The 17,577-nt window shown below is 37.5% G+C and overlaps 1 protein-coding gene and 1 non-coding gene across 7 annotated transcripts in view; one reads left to right on the top strand and one right to left on the bottom strand.

Moving 5' to 3' along the window:
• Positions 1-28: 28 nt before the first annotated feature.
• trnam-cau (transfer RNA methionine (anticodon CAU)) lies at positions 29-101 on the bottom strand. The gene has a single exon. It is a non-coding gene; the product is annotated as a tRNA-Met (tRNA).
• A 1,163-nt stretch (positions 102-1,264) lies between these two features.
• The window catches only part of kmt2ba (lysine (K)-specific methyltransferase 2Ba), a 44,489-nt gene continuing 28,176 nt past the window's right edge, over positions 1,265-17,577 (top strand). For 4 of the 6 annotated variants that reach the window (XR_009267183.1, XR_009267182.1, XM_058752701.1 and 1 more), the window contains exons 1-11: positions 1,265-1,688; positions 7,816-7,882; positions 10,164-11,621; positions 11,916-12,103; positions 13,081-13,188; positions 13,269-13,425; positions 14,429-14,639; positions 14,795-14,847; positions 15,089-15,334; positions 15,473-15,567; positions 16,626-17,012. Coding sequence is in view for 4 of the 6 variants with exons in the window: in XM_058752701.1 (XP_058608684.1) it covers positions 1,398-1,688; positions 7,816-7,882; positions 10,164-11,621; positions 11,916-12,103; positions 13,081-13,188; positions 13,269-13,425; positions 14,429-14,639; positions 14,795-14,847; positions 15,089-15,334; positions 15,473-15,567; positions 16,626-17,012 (3,261 nt within the window). In the remaining 2 variants the exon portion in view is untranslated. The remainder of the gene's footprint in view (positions 1,689-7,815; positions 7,883-10,163; positions 11,622-11,915; positions 12,104-13,080; positions 13,189-13,268; positions 13,426-14,428; positions 14,640-14,794; positions 14,848-15,088; positions 15,335-15,472; positions 15,568-16,625; positions 17,013-17,577) is intronic. The other 2 variants (XM_058752702.1, XM_058752703.1) reach the window with 2 other exon arrangements.

The raw sequence follows: 17,577 nt of genomic DNA, 5'->3' as shown, positions 1-17,577 counted from the left end.
AACCTTTACAGAAGTTAAAACATTGCCTTGCCCCGTGTGAGGCTCGAACTCACGACCTTCAGATTATGAGACTGACGCGCTGCCTACTGCGCCAACGAGGCTGTGACGACTAACTTTGCAAAGGCTTCTGGGAAAAAATACGTTAATACATTTTTCAAAACTTGTTACATATTTTACTCCGTAGGAACGCTGGAAATGCCTAATTTTATTTATTTATTTTATTGAGAAAATCTGCTTTTGTTGACTGGTAGTTGATGTAGCCATCGGTTGATTAACGTTATGCTGTGGCGACACCTAGTGGGAGCAGAAGAGATACATATTTTAACATTTTTCCAGTTTGTTTTTCCAACTCTACCTGTTAATTGCTAGTGCAAATGACAAACTGTTTATTTAGACTTTATATTGTTCACACTCACAAATAATAACGTGGTTCCAAAAACAAGAAAATTAAATGATTGCATCATGTCAGTAGTTAAAGAACTACAAAATAATTAACCATATAAAGCCTGCTTTATCATATATAATACATTAATTTCTATTGGCCTCTAAAATGTATACCTTCAATTTGGGGTATACTTTTCTTTTTTGCTATGAAATGCGTTTTATAAGGTAAACTTAAGAATGAATAACTTTTATATTGTTAGTAATATTTCAATATTAACAGGTACTGAACTGAAGCAACTTTATTTTCCGTAATCTATGCTAGATCTACAAATATGATACAACGGGCTTTTGAGGAATGTTTATTTGTACATCTCTCAGTCATCATAGTGTTTCAATGCATTATATATTTTCACCACAATAAAACTACAGAGCTTTGATCATAAAACTAAACATTAAAATATCTCATTATTATTATTAGGATGAATAATATTAGGAAATAAACAGGGACAACTGATATTACATGCATGTAAGTAGTATTTTATGCTGTTATAAAAAAAAATATCAGCAGCAAATAGACTGGCATATTTTGATCAAATTGGGCTTCTGAATAAATTTTAGGTGTTTTTCCCCCCTTATGTATGAGCTACATATCTTCCTGTATCATACTACATGAGCCATAAAAGCCTAGTGAATCAAATATGATTCAAAATATAAAACAAATATGCAAACTTTAAAAAAATATATTTTTGTAACTAAAGGTTCAATAAACTGTTATATAAAAAAAGACTAACTATTATTTAATATGTCAGACTTTAAACTGTTAAACTGCATTAAACTGTTGATTTTTTATTATTATTAAGTATTTACAGAATGATGCGCCATTATGCTCAAAGGCCAACAAAAAGAAAAACTCGATCTCCCATGATGCCGTGCGTTTCCTCCGCTATCTCGCGCCTTTCCATCTTGTTCCTCTCGAGAGCTCAGCGCCGTAGTTGTTGTTGTGGTATGTAATAATGGCGGCAGCAGGAGGCGGATTACCAGCCTCGGCTGTTGTAGCGACCGTAAACACCTCCGCCACCGTTCGCTGCCGTTTCCCAGGTCGGCCATGGGCGTCTCGGAGCCTGCTGAAGACGGAGAAACGCTCTCACGTCGGTCGGATGAGGGCTGAAGACAGAGAAGGGCCGAGGCCCGTCGACGTTAGAGCTACGCTGAGAGAGGATCCGTCACTGTCGCGCTTGCTCGGGCTGGCGGATAAACACCGGCGCCAGCGCGAGGCGGGATTCTGCTCGAGCGGGAGCGATGAGGTGAGCCTTCGCTTCGAGAAATAACGTTACTGTACTAATGCGCGGCAAGTGCATCGTCGACATGTTGCTGGTGTCAGTTCCTGCAGAGATGCAGCCACCTGATCATAGCGGCACGGTCGTAAGCTTCACGGATTACAGAGATGGAGTCTCTGTAAAGCGTTTAAAGAGATGCCAGTCGTATCTTGGGCTTTTGCCGGACTGTCGAGCTCTCGTGGCGGGTGTTTAACTCCGGTTGGTGTTGCCGTGGCTACTGGGGATTGTTTGCGGTTCAGTGTCAGCGTGGTGTCCGCTGATTAGTTTTAATGGAGTTTGTGTGAAGTTATAGGCTTTGGGATTTAATGTCCCTGTTGTGTTACAGGTCTGTTTTTCATAATCAATAACATTTGTTACATATTTAGTTCAAATGTGAGGGAGGCGTGGCGTGCATCCGGAATATGATGCAGTTATTGTTTATGCATTCTGTCGGGAATCGTCTTTGTATGGTTAAAATACGTAATGTTTCTAAAAAATAAAGCCTAGATCCGTCAGCTAGCAGTGTTTACAGACAAGTTAATTGCTTCGTAGTAATCTTGTTAATCAGTCACGATGTGTTAGAAGTGTTAATCAAATTCATTTTCATTCAGTAAACTTTTAAGTACAATAACAAATGCTTAATTTGAATTGTATGTACTCAAATGTCTGAGTGCTTTTTGTCCACTTTTAATTCTGTTAAATAAGGGATTAACCAAGTAAACCCTGACACATGAAATAACACTTTTAAAAGAAATCTAAAAAAGTTTGCATATTTTTGTATCATTTGATAAGTCAGGCTTTTATGGCTCATATTAGAAGAGAAAAAAAAATGAGACTGGAGACAGAGCCGAGCTGCGGACCCTGTGTGAATACAGGAGAACGCCAGGAAAGAAGATGATTAGAAGAGGAAAAAAACAAAACAAACAAACTTGAAATTTGGTGCAGATGTTATTTACATTGCAAAAAGTTAGATGGAATTCTGATAGCTTGTAATTTAAATCGTTGTAAATTTTAGAACCGTATAACTGACTACTGAGTTGTCAGTCAGTATCTTAGTAAGGTGATATATAAATGTTTATAGTTTTATGATCAAAGCTCTCTTCAAGTTCCACTTGTGTACAGTGCAATACAGTGATGGTTTAGAGATGCTCAAATGAACATTTCTCAAAAGACCAGGCTTAACATAAAGTCTGTGGATAATAAAGTAAAAATTGCTTCAGTCCAGTAAATGTTATAATCCTGAAATGTTAAGAAAAATCAAAGCAAACATACATGTGTACCATGAACTGAAGGTAGACATTTTTAGTATTATACTAAAAGACCCTTTACTTACTAAAAATGTATGAAATACCAATTAGAGGGCAGAAGGCATGTAGAACACTTAGTACAACAGATCGTGTCCTTTTTTTGGTAATAAGCAGCACCATCCTTGCTAGATTTTTTTTTTTCTACATTAGAGGGTACATTTTCAGAAATTCCCTTTGCTCATACAGTGAAACAAATGCACTGAAAGCTTGAATGCAGTCTGATTCAAAGCTGAACCAGCACAGAGCTCATGTTGAGTTTTGACATCACACCTTGTAGACTGATGCAATCCGAATCTGTGCTTTGAAATTCTGAGCTATCTGCAATCAGAGGACTTTCCAGCATCATCCTTGCATAAAAGGACAGTTGCACTTTATGGGGATATGAAAAACTGGACTTGACTTCGGAAGTCTGAATCATTTTGACCTGTTTTGCAGTTTGTAAGCATTGAATGGTTAATGGCAGGATATGCTGACATGTATTGATGTTTCTGTGGACATTTTTTTTCCTGAGGGGTTTGAAAAAGACTAATAGATTAGATTAGCTTGAAGACTTAAAGCTGCAGTCCGTAACTTTTTTTTTTTTGGTTAAAAATGATCAGAAATCAATATTTGAGAGAGTGCATAGCCTGCCAGTGTTCAAAACTATCGCCTTACTTTAGCCCGATTCACAACGGTTACCTTATAATTATGTTTTCTAATTTGACTGGTTTTTGCAGGAAATTCGAGCATGCTGCCGTGTCACGTCACGTCTGTAAACATAAAGAAGTTGTCCCGGCTACTTGGCCATCGCATGTGAGGATCCTGCAGGTGGCGGATCGTTTATAGCCTTTTCTCACAGCAGCTAGAATAATTAAATGTATCATTTTGATGTCGGATTGTAATCCAGAAAGGATTGTGTGTTTATGAAACACATGTGAATTAAATTAAAGTATATTTATCCAGTTTTAAATATGCTTCTGATTACAGATAGCCTGGGATTACACACTATTTGTATTTTAAAGAAAACCAGTTCGAAGGGAGCATAATTTGCTTTTTGGGTTAGAAGAATTTCTTAATATGAAATTCGAATGGCATGACAATTAGATTAGACTGTACAGAAATTTAAATCTACACGTTAATACACACTATACTCATAGTCACGCAATGCTGATGTTGTTAACATTAATAATTTGAGAATAAAGTATAACAATAATAATAATAATTTGCACGGTTTGATGTGATATGAGCTAACCGATCGTTAGATTTAATCACCATTGGTAGCGAGATTTATGGTAATGCTTTTTTCCTCAGTTGGTCAAAACAAACGTGGCATACTTGTTACTTGTTCAGATGACAATATACGGTGAAAATTCTTATTTGGGTCATATTCCAAGGCGTAGGCTAGAATCTGTGATTGCGAAGTAGGCTACAGTAAATATCCACACCGGTGCGGTGACTGACTGCCACACTTACTCTTCAGCAGTGGTTCTCAACTGGTTTGGCCTTGGGACCCACGTTTTCCCATGGTCATCAAGCCGCGACCCACTTACCATGTTTATATTTTAATTTGTTAAAAAAAAAAACATAGCAAATTTATTTCTCAAAAATTAAGTTAAGACTGTTAAGAATATGATTAATACTGAATAAACAGCCTATAAGTTAAGGCTAGTAAATAGCAGCCCCAAGCTAGTTTTTGTTAATACAATTAAGTTGATTTGAGCCACCATCATTTAAACATACAAAAAATGACACAAAGTGAAAATAACATTGTATTTTTGGGTTATGGAAACAACAGTTACTATGGTGAATATACAATACTAACATGAACTGTTTGTTAACGAAACGTGGAAACTGCTCCTGAATAGAATGAATATCATACCTTCATGCAAATCCTTCCCAGGTAACACAAGCAGTACCAGTTCTGTGATTTATCGGTACTGTACTTTTATTTCACGCGTTGCATGTTCGTAGTTTCTGCGCTTTAGTGAATTGATATAAGAGTGCGCGCTGCGAGCACAGTATAACGTCTGACTAACCTCGTTTTTCTGAGGTGAGAGACTTTTTATTTCATGTTACGAAAATAACGATAGAATAATGAAACTGACATTAAGCCTGTCAACATCTCATCTGACCGCAGATAGCCTACTGAATCGGGACAGCACGTTTTTCTCAGTCACTCTTTACTTAAACTGCATCTGACAGAAGTGTCAACAGCTTTCATGCACGTCTTTTAAAATAAAAGTCTCGCATCAGAAAAACATTAAGAATGATGTTTTTTGTAGTTGATGTCGTTTCTTTGGCCGTACACTCCACGACCCACTCAGAACAGTCTCACGACCCACTTTGGGTCACGACCTACCAGTTGAGAAACACTGCTCTTCAGAACATTAGATTCATCTGCGCTGAGCCGTGCTGACTCCCAACCCCATGCATTAAGATAATTCTGCACACGGCTGCAATTCCAGGTTTTAAAACAGAGATGGCGACATAGGCAAAACTTACGGACTGCAGCTTTAAAGATTTAGTTTTTAAGTTGTGTTGTACTTTGGAAATATCCTACTCTTTACAGTATTGCTAAATTGGATAATGCTAAGTTGTTACTACTTACTACTAGTAAGTACTACTAGTTCTGTTGCACTTGGGTGCCTTGGTAAAATCTTTTGTAAAATTAAACTCTACATTTTAAAATTGTTTTGAGATTTGCATGTTCTTGTTTCAGTTTTTAAAAGCAGCATTACATTTCCTCCTTCTTTTGGGTTAAGTTCATTTTAATATGATAAAGCTGTAACTTTCAAAACTCAAAACCTCCTTCTCAGTGCATTTATTGGTCATTTATGGACTATTGACATCTTTTCAATGAATTTGAAAAGTTTTACGACAACAATACCTTTTTAGTGTTCAGATTCCTGACTAAGTGTAGCACCTCCAGCTCTGCACGTTTCTGAAAAGTCCTTGCATTAGACATGAGTGCTGAAGGTTTATTTGTAGCACTCTCTGTGATCCTTTCAGCATTAATTCTTTATCACTTTAATGGTGGATATGCAAATAGAATTGTCTAAATAAAATGCTGTTACTAGTTGCTAAAGAATTATTAATGAAATTAAATAATGCAAAAAAAAAAAAAAAGAATGGTCTTATAAGTGGTAAATGTTTCTCATTTCACCTATCTTTTAACAGCTAAAATTTTCATAGGTCAATATAATAATTGTATATCAGAGTTGTCAAACTTCACGAATGACTCTCTCATTTCACATGTATTTAAATAGCAGCTTTTAAATAATGTTCACACCTGTTAGTGCTGGGTGGTATACCGGTTCATACCGAATACCGGTGTTTATTTTTCTTATGATATGAATTTTTAAAATACCGCAATACTGGTGTTATTTAAATAACGTTCGGAAAGCGACACTGTTTGAGAGGGGTCTCTTTTCACTATTGTATTGTGGTGAGGACACAGCTGTATGTGTTACTAAGCGTGAAAGTTCTGAAGTGATGACACAGAAGAACTCATCCACAATATCCAGCGCCCGCTGCCACCAGCTCCCGCGTCTCACACACAGGAGTGTGACTTTAGCACTATATTTAGCAACTTTCAGACCCTTTTAGTGGCTTTTTTCCATAGAATATACAAACTGACAAACCTAGCGACTTTTTGGATGAACCTTAGATATGGTTCAGTTGGAATATGTCTCCAGTGCTGCCCCGCGAGCGCGAGATCTGACTCCCGGCGCCGCGCCGCGTCGCTTCTCTCGGCGTCTGTTCTGTGCAGCGAGTGGCAGAGAAGCACCGCATTTAGCTGGCCGTACCGCAGCAGACTCGTCAATAATTGAGTACAAAACAGCGTTTCCAAGCACCTGCCGCTAACTGACTTTTTGGGATTATAAATATGAGCATAGTTCGTCTGTTAATATTATGCACTTTTTTTGTTTATTTTTTAGTTTGTTACACAGAGGCAGGCAGTGCGCTGCATAGCCGCTCTTTAGTGTAACGTTAGATGCATGTTGATTTTATCAGATGATGTCGAGATTATAAATGAGAATGACTCCTGTTTAACATGTATTAATGAGTCGTGTTTAGTCATTATTTAGTGTGGAATTTTTCTACAATATTCGCTCATCATGACAGTAAAATAGGGCATTCTAAGTCAATCTACTGCAGTTTTCCCTCCCTCAGTCAGTAGAAAATGTGGTTAACACCCGGTCATGCATGAAAAAATAAAAAATAAAAACAGTCATATACCGTGAAACCGGTATAATTTTGAAAAATACCGTGATATAAATTTTTGGTCATACCGCCCAGCACTAACACCTATGCTTGCTTACACCCATGAATGTACCGAGAAAAATAAGTACTTGTGCAGTGTGCTGAACTGTAAAAGAAATGCATTGTGTTATCGAAGATTAGTATATTAATTTAGTGCTATGATGTGTATTGTTCTCTTCTGTGTCAGCATTTCTCAGAAATGAAGCAGGGATCCCATGTTACATATTGTTATTTTTGTATGTGAAGCCTGGCCTATAATAATCAAATACTCATGGAAACTGATGCCTTTGTTTGATTCTGTATAATACCAGCGTGTTATCAGTCAAGCAGGGGTTTTGTAGTCCTGCCATCTGTCATTGTGCTCAGCAGTGAGTAATAAAATGGACTGCAAACATTCATTGGACTACTATTGGATTAGCCAGAGCAGAGAAAGAGAAAATTGTGTAAATAATCTAAATGTCCTGTTCCTACATATTTTAAATTAATTTGATTTTAAATTAATAAATTACACTAATGTTCTACATGTAGTTTTGTGGTGCTATATTTCATCTATCGTTCTTTCTCAGGAGGGAGACTTCACAGGCTTTAGAGTGGACGGACAATGGTCCTCATGTTCTGGACAAGGCTCATCAAGTGAGTGTTTCAGTTGTTTCCATGTCTAAGTATTTTGATGGCATAAACCAGTGGTCTCAAACTCAATTCCTGGAGGGCCACAGCTCTGCAGAGTTAAGCTCCAACTCACACCTGCTTGGAAGTTTCTAGTGATCCTGAAGAGCTTGATTAGCTGGATCAGGTGTGTTTGATTAGGGTTGGCGCTAAACTGTGCAGAGCTGTGGCCCTCCAGGAATTGAGTTTGAGACCAATGGTGTAAGCTATAACAGTAATTTGGTCTCAGCTGTTCTATGTGCTGTTTTTTATATTAAACTTGGTCATTCAAGTAAAAATGTATCCACTAAAGAAAAGTGTTTTTCTTGTATTCTGACTTTTACAGTTTAATTAGTGGGACTTGCTCAGACAGTCATCACTATTTTTATAGTACACAGTGTCAGTTATTCTCTGATATTTGTGTGTTTTTCCTTATTTATTGGTTGATGTTGAATGTTTATCGGCTGACTGGCTATATAATTGTGCATTAATTTATGCATGTTTTTACATTAAGGTTACCTACACCTAATGTAGGGTGACCATACGTGCCATTTTTCCCGGACGCATTCCTGGCCAGGATTTCTAGATTGCCTAAAATATCTAGCATTTGACTTTGTTTGCCTGTGCAGACCGATCGGTGTATGACATCTGTTCCTTATGTTTTCGAAACGCTCTCGAGGTACTTTAAATCAAATCAATATAGAAATTCTGGCCAGGACGCGTTCGGGAAAAATGGCACGTATGGTCACCCTACCTAATGTTTATCTTTAGTAACAGTATTAATTTAAATAACACTATTAATTGTGATCTTTAGCAGATTTTAAAATGAAAATGTATCTTTTCATAGATGGTGTTATTCTTTAATTCTAGCTTTAGCTGTTTTATTCAAAATATAATGAAATAAGTAAATATTAGTGCTGTCAATCGATTAAAAAAAATTAACTATTAAAATTAAAAAATTAATTAATTGCACATTTTTTCTGAAATTAATTGCTAAAAAATTTTAAACATACTTTTATATTGCAATAATTTCACATTCAGTCTTCAAATTAATGTGCAAACAACATATTTTTAATATTTGTTTAATGGCATCTTTTTTATGACTGAAGGCCAGTATCACTGATACCAAGTAATACTGATTTCCCTATTATTATTTCCCCTAATATTTAACCATTGACTATAGCCCTTAAACATTACATTACATTATAATTAAGAGCTATCAATTTTAACATTTATTAGACTTTAAAAAATAACTTCTAATTTAAGTGAACTTAAAACAATCTTCACATAAACCCATTATAATAAATCTTATATTTAGCCACCTGTGCCCCTCAGCAGAAATATACAGAAATTGAATAAAGTTATCAAACCAAATTCTAAACTAAATACAGATAAACAATTACAGCTATATAAAAGTTATAGATTTCCTCTTTCTTCTTTTATTCTTAATAAACAGACATCACAGCAGCTGGTTATTAGGTTGTTTTGGCTGCTATTTCTTTAAGAGCTGTCGCTGCTGAACGTGACGCGGATCTGACACGCATCGTATTTTCTCTCAACTCTCATCACCTTTTCTGACCCATTTCGGTCTCTAGTAATGAACTGACGAGTTGAATCGGGTGTGTTAGATGAGGGAGACAGTGCTGGGATGCTCCAGGACAGTTTTGAAACCATTTCAGATGTTCTTAATGTAACTCATATAACATGTTACATGCACGCACAGTTTTAAGGCAGCTTTAATCGCCTTTTTTGGTAACTGCCTTAACTGACCACGCCATTGCATGCACGTATAGTTTATTTTGCACTTTGATATGAATTGATACAGGCTACCGCACTGTTTGACTCGCGCCTGCCGCTGAAGTGAAGCTGGAGCGCTCTTTTGAAAAGTCTCCAGATTGATGTGCTCGTAAAGACGTTCTGCGACTGAATAAATGCACTTCTTGTCAAGAAAAAACAGACAGAAACAACAGTCATGAGTGGGGTGGCCAACCCTAGGCTCCACCCCTGCGTTAACGGCATTAAATAATTTTAATTTCGTTAAACTGAAAACATTAATCGCCTGTGTTAACGCGCTAATTTTGACAGCACTAGTAAATATACAATAACATTTTAACAAGAGTTTAGAATTTTAATTGAAATATCTAAATATCAAAATAGTTATCTATTATGTTATCTGCCATGATTAATTACATGGTTTATCATCTCTTGCCTCTTTTTCTAGTTTTATTGTTTATTAAAAATAATATTTTTGTCTCTCTCTTTTCTGAAGGCAGTCCCCTTAAACTGGCATCCTCACAGGTGAAGCCTCCTTTGGCGCCAAATCTAAAATCATCAGTAGGCAAAAGATTTTCCAGAACTGACCAAAAATCTGTGAGGCCCAAAATGGTTATTAAATTGGCAGCCAAGAAGGTGACCAAAAAAGGAACGGAACAGTCACAAAGGCCATCTGTGGATAAAGATGAACAACTGAAACAGGGCAGCTTAAGTAAGAGAAATGGCAGGGTACTCAGGAACAAGAAAGAGGGAACATGGGTCTCCTCAAAGACAGAAAATGATGAAAATGTTGATGGGGCTTTTGAAGAGGAGATCACTGGAAGGTCAAAGAAGCGTGGTACCAGTGCAGTAGACAGACGGACGAGGCAGGGCAAATTAGTGTGGAGTTTAACACTGGTTAAAGGTAAAGAGCGTGTCTCCAGAGTTAAAGACACCCAAAACCAAAGAGCTTCAACAGAATATGCTAAGACCCACAGGAACAAGACAGAGGGAAATGCTGCTAGTGATCAGGCAGGTGCTGTATTGTCAAAACCAATGTCCAAACAGAGAAGGGGCAGAAGGACAGATGCAAACAAGGAGCCTTTAGGATCTCTTGGTGGAGATGCAGGACCTTCTTTTTGTGATAGTTTAAGTTCTTCCCAAAAGAAGCCTTTTGTAAGGCGACAAAGAAAGTTACTGCAACAGGAGGTGCGCCGCAAAGTACCTCACAGTCAAGGAGAGGCCTCTAGCATGCCAAGAAAGGGAGAGCGACTTGCTCTAGAGACAGACTCTACACATGTGCTGCAACCGGTGGAAGGACAGGAACAGGCAGTTGGAGAGATTGAGAGATCCAAGTCTGGAAGCCAAGCTAAACAGCCTAAACACTCCACTAGACCAATTGTAAGTGCTCGATCTTCTCGGGTCATCAAGGTCCCGAAGAGGTTCATGGATGATGAGCGCATGTCTGCGCTTCCAGAACGAGGTTCCCCAAAGAAACCAGCTCTTACTGAGATCCCAACAGGTCTCGGGAAACCGAATATTGAGCTCCAAACCCTTCATTCCGGAAGCAAGCCGAAGTCCGCACAAGAACCGCTGATCTTAAACAATGATGAAAAAGGTGTTTCGGAAAAGGCGCAATCTCAGGGCGTCAAACCCATTTTGAGTTCCTCTAGGCTGTCTGGTGGTCCTCGTGGGAGGGGTAGGAGACTTGGCCAATCCGCAGATCACTATAAGATATACTGGAAATTGAAGAAGCTCACAGCATGCCTGACAAAACGAAGGATGGAGCGGATTGCCAGTGCAAGCTCCAAGCTAACAGAGGACGGTGCTGAGGGAGGGACCCATGATGTGGAAGGAATCAAATTGCAGGACATGTATTCTCCAGGAGTGGTGCCAAAAGTAGCCATACATGTTGGGGAACTCTCTGATCAGATGCCGCTTGCATCTTTAGCAGAAGGCCCTGCTAAGGAGAACGGTAGGGCTTTTACTGTCATGGTTTGAGTATTATGCCTCTAATTATACTAAATTATTTGTAGAATACCTTATATGCAAGGAGTGCACCTCAAAGTGCTTTACATTAAAAAAAAAAGTCACAATAAGTACTTTACATGCAAATGCAATAGTTAATATACCATGAGATTAAAGATTAAATCAATTTTATTATGCTAATAAAGCAAACAACAACAACAACAACAAAAAAAACCCTCTCCAAATGTTTTGGTCTGTTCTTTTCTCCTCCTCCTAATCCTGAGGTCATTTATTCCTTCAGTAGAGACTACCAGCCTTGAAGGCACCACTGAAATGACTGCACAAAATGCCCAGATGATGGTGGAGCAAGGTGGAAACACCCAGAGAATGAGTATTTCCGGGGCCAATAAGAGGATGTTCCATCTGCTGAAGAGAGCAAGAGTCCAACTGATTAAAATCGACCAGCAGAAACAGCTCAAATCAGCTCAGGTCAGAATACAAACAGTGCTTTGTTTCATTTGTACAAGTCACTATTTATTTGATCAGTTCTGACAATATTCATTAGATGGGTGAGCTGTTTTTGTTTTCAAAGACTCATTCGAGGAGCATTAAAAAGTTTGGGGTCAGTACAATTTATTTTTATTAAATTTAAAATTTTACTTTATTCAGCAAAGATTCATAAAATTGATCAAAAATTATGATAAAAACATTTATAATGTTACAAAGGATTTCTCTTACAAATAAATGCTGTTCATCAAAGAATCCTGAAGAAAATGTATTACAGTTTCCACAAAAATATAAAGTAGCAGAACTGTTTTTAACATTGATAATAATAAAAACATTTTTCCTGAGCACCAAATCAGCATATTAAAATGATTTCTGACAGATCATATGTCACTAAGGACTGGAGTAATTATGCTGAAAATTCAGCTATCAAAGTGTCATCACAGGAAAAAAATGTAATTCTAAAATATATTCAAATAGAAAATGTTAAAATTATTACTGTAGATAATTACAACATTACTGTAAAACGTCATCTGTAAAAAATGTTATTGATCAGTCTTGGTAAGCATAAAAGACTTTTGAAAACATTTTTAAAAAAATTTGTTGACCCCAAACTTTATTTTTTTTTTTTCCTAAAGACATTGAGGCTTTATTTTAAGACTTTATTTTAAGGTGTCCTTGTTACAGTGTAGTTATACATTTATGTGCTGGATAATATTAATTAACTACATGCACTTAAGATTTAGGTTAAGATTAGGGTTTGATTTAGGCTTACTTGCATGTAATTATGCAAAATGAATTGTTATAAAAGTAAGTACATGTAATGTGTAACAAGGACCCCTTAAAATAAAGGGTTACCGACATTGATAAACCTATGAAGTCTTATTTTTATTTTTTTTTATCTTAGTGAATGCCACAGTACTCTGTATGATTAAACTTATGATGGTGTTTATGCTCTGCAGCTTCTGTCAAATTCTGTGAGAGCAAGAGATGGATCCGCAGCAGTCATGCAGAGAGGCAGAAAGAGGGGGAAGAGAGTAGTCCCAGCTAACCCAGAGGGTGCTCCACAGGTATGCTTCAATACAAAATATTGCTCTTCAGCTTTTTTGGTTGGATCGTGAGTTACCGTAACGACCTTTTAACTCCGTAGGAGCAATTGATCGGTGGTCCGCGTATAAAGCATGTGTGTCGAGCAGCAGCGGTGGCACTGGGACAACCACGCGCCATGGTTCCCGACGACATTCCAAGGCTCAGCGCCCTTCCTCTGCATGAGAGAGAGGGGATCACTGCTTCACCTGCCGAAGAGGGTACACACCTCTACTTTCCTCATTCTGTCCGCATCCATTATAAGTGACAGTTGCTCATGGAGACATCTGGGCTCTTTTGACCTGGACATTGTATATTTTGTTCATGTTAGTTACAGTTTTATTGTAATATGTGTTCACGCTGGGCTTGGAAGCATAAAATGTATGATTTCTTTTAAGGCTTTGTAAACAAATTGTAGAGAGGGTAGAATGATTTAAAAATATATATTTATTGATAAATATAACAAATGAAAAATGTTGTAAATACAGATATTCTATTATCAATATTTATAACATTCCTGATAAAAAATATTCTAAAATCTAAAAATATTTATTTTTTTATTTAATGTATAATTCCTAAAATATCTCTCTTTTTGGACCACTTTCCATTATTGCATTATTATTATTGCCCACCTGCATAGTATGTTTAGTATTTTTACTAGTATTAGTAATTTAATTTAGTATAGTTGCATGCCATAATAATGTAATTCTGCATTAAACTCTTAACTTTAACTTGATATTTTGTGTAGCAGCAATGTTCTCATCCTTTTTTAATATGCTAGTATGTAATGGCCAAAGGTTTTGTAATTAAGTAAATGTGAAAATAAAATTATGCTGGAGTGTGTTGCATTCATAATGCACAGCACATGCAAACTGCATTGTGGACTGTATTTAAAATGCCTCCTAAGATTGTCTGAGGTTGTTTGGAGAGCTCACATAATGCACTACTGCACAAAAACATAAAAATAGAAACACAAAAATCCACATTTTAGGATATATCTTTTTCCCTTAATTGAAAAATTAATTGGCAACATGTGATTGCAATCTGTAATAATTGTGAAATGCCAACTTGTGGTATTTTATCTAGGTAATGTCTAGAAGGCAGTGTTCACTTTATTTCTTTCTAAACCCAACTTTGACATGCCCAAAATGCCCTTATTCTTATGTTAGATGCTTTCTTTTGCCTCTCTCTCCCTCTTCCATCTGCCCCTTCTGGCTCTTCAAGATGTTGCATCTCACTCAGAGGCAGAGAGTGAAGAATCTGTTGAGCCGAAGCTGACATTTAGACGCAGGTACGAAAGCACAGCCTTTGGCTGTCGGCTAAAACGCTGCATGCGCTGCAAGGGCTGCAATCGGCTGGAGGACTGCGGGAGGTGTGTGTTCTGTCTGGACAAGCCCAAATTTGGAGGACCCAACAAGAAACGGCAGAGCTGTGTGTAAGTGAACGAATGGTGTCAATTACATGGTAGCCAATAGAGTAAACCTTTTCCAGCTTTTAAAGAGATCACATTAAACATTACTTTTTTCCTTTTTAAAAGTGTTTTTAGTATTTGATCCTATTTGTGGACTTGTTTTTCTAATTTTTTAACAGCCTAAAGAAGTGTGTGCTGATTGAGCGGAGCAAAATGAGACGATTTAACAAAGGTACTCTACTTGCCTATTTAAAATTAAAATAATTTATTAGTAATTCATCATCAACCTCTCAGTTACTTGGGAATGCAAAATGTGAATAAAATATATAAGTAAAGTGAATAAAATGTATGTGATTTCAAATATTACCGTTAAAAATACTGGTACCCACCAACATAAGCAGACAAAGTTCGCTTGCCTTTTGGTAATGCGTGCAGATTTGATCATTTTACTTGACCACCTCTCTTTGGCGCAGTCCAGATGAAGCGGCGCCGGCCATCAGTGGCCGCTGGCATGAACAGCAGCGAAGAAGAAAACGAGGAGGAAGGGGGAGATGATGGAGGACAAGCCCATTTCAGCCCCACTAGGAGGCAGCCCAGACGACAAGTCACTCCCCAGTCCTACAGAAAGCTGCTGGGGTACGACTCCTCTGACACAGAGACACAGAGTGTCAGCTCTGAAAAGACAAAGGCCAGCGGGACCCAAAAGACTCAATCAAGTGGTATGAATTTTATATTGACACTTAAAATTAGACATTCATTGGACAGCTCTTTGTTTGTCTTTGAGTTGAGATTTGTTGGCTTGAGCATGCAAAACCAGTTTGTCTGAGACCAAACCAATACTTTGAACTACTTTCCAGAAGTGGCTACTTCTGTAACTGCTCCAGAAGAGGCAACAAAGCAGAAACGGCAAGGGCTTTACAGAGCCTTTTGGGCCCAACGCAGAAATGATAAGGTATGGTAACTCATCTCGATTTTGATGATCTCAGAATGGACAGATGTCTGACAATTAATCAAGCTATGATCAATAATCAACCAATATATTTGGGCAAGGAATGCATCAGTTTGGGGGGAAAAAAGTCTAATCAATCTAATCAAAGCTCCTGGTTTGCTAGGGTTGTTTGTAGGCTTTACAATTTGTCCACAAATGCTGTTATAATAAAATTAGAATGAATAATAAAATAAATAATATACAAATTAAAAATAATACTATTCTAATATATTTTAATTGTAGTATTTCACTGTAAAATAAAATAAAATATTTTACAGTAGTTCTTTTTTACAGTACCTGAAAATGACAACTAACTTTAACTAATTGCTGCTTTATGATGAAAATGATACTGTTTTAATTCTTCATTCCTTTAACCCCCCCCCCACAATAATTCTGTTTGGGTTGCATTTATCATGCTGCCTTATTTTGGTCATTCAATTATAGTGTAATCCAATTCCTGAAACATCTCTGAAATGTCATCCTCTTTAACATCTTCATTTGGTAACAAACCTGATTCATCTCATTTCTTTCTCTTAAATAAAAGGCTTTTTACCCTGTTCCTAGATGCGGTTCTTCCTGTCTTTCCACAACTACAGTATAACCATTTGTTCTAATCAGGTGTTGCATAAAGTTTCTGGCATTAAGTAATTTCTTTCTTTACCTTAGTGAGAATAATTAAAATGTAAATATGCACATATTGTTTTTTTGTGGTCACCACTGCTTATGACAAAAATTTAGACATCAAAGAACTATAATTGCTCATCACGTTCTGCCTGGTTAGGACATTGTTGGACTAGTATTACTCCTGTCTTTGTTGTTCTGAACATCTACAGTTCTGATGGTGATGGAAATGCTTCCCTCTGCTGCCTCCTTTTCATTTCTTCTCATGCTCTGTTTTGGTGATGGTCTTCCTCTTGCCCACTTTTTATCAAAACTTTTTCCTGCTTGTGTTGTGGTCCCACTATAATGCTGCTCCCCTCCATATACCCCCTATTCTTTTGGTTTTTTTGACATTCACACAGGAGCCACTTGAACCATCATCATCATCATCATCATCATCGGACCCTCCAGCACTACCCCACCATCCCTTCACCCCCACAGGAAGTCCCTTCCTCAAGCCTGGGCGCAGGCTGCAGTTGCGGCTGGAGAGGCTTCCAGCTAGTGTTGTGCAAGCGGCCCATTTGGGATTAGCAATCCCGCTTACTGAATGCGACAGCACAAACTCACGGAAAGTGATGTGTGAGGTGATGGAAGAGGAGCAAGCTTTTACTCATTGCTCCTCTCTTACTCATTCTCAGACTTCGGTGGAGCACACTCCGTCCAGTGTCCTGACTCCACAGGTCAATGGCTGCACCCAGAGGGGCAAGCTGTCACAGGGGACAATGAACAAGATTCGTGTGGACTTCAAGGTCAGCACTGAAATTTCAATGAGTTTTCTATAAAACCAGAAGCTTAGTTTTTTTTGGCTGTTGTGGTTAAGTATATATTATTCATCCAAAATGCACGAAGTTTGAACTAATATATACATTAGACATTAAAAGTTTGGAATGATTGATTACATTTTTATTTTTATTTTTTTTTTTTAAGATTTTAAATGTAATAATTTTATATTAATTGTTTTTGAAAAGTCTCTTATGCTCACCAAGGCTGTGATTATTTGATTAAAACTATAGTAAAAACAGTAATATTGTATGTATTACAATTTTTTTTTAAAAACTGTTAATAAACACAGCATAAGCTAAGACTATCTGTCTTATGTATGTGTTTGTGTGTGTGTGTATATATATTAGGGGTGGCACGGTACATGTATTCGTACCGAACCGTCACGGTACGGACATCTCGGTTCGGTGCATGAGGCCTTACGACGAATACAGGCAAATCATCCCCAATTCAAATGGGGGCGCCTGCAGTAATGCAACGCTGTTTGGTAACCGTCAGCACCAGCAGAAGAACAGCGAATGCCATGAGTTGCGC

Source organism: Onychostoma macrolepis, chromosome 19, assembly GCF_012432095.1.
Source record: "Onychostoma macrolepis isolate SWU-2019 chromosome 19, ASM1243209v1, whole genome shotgun sequence".
Lineage (NCBI taxonomy): Eukaryota > Metazoa > Chordata > Actinopteri > Cypriniformes > Cyprinidae > Onychostoma > Onychostoma macrolepis.
Note: the sequence above shows the minus strand (reverse complement) of the source record. Positions and strands in the feature narration are given on the sequence as shown.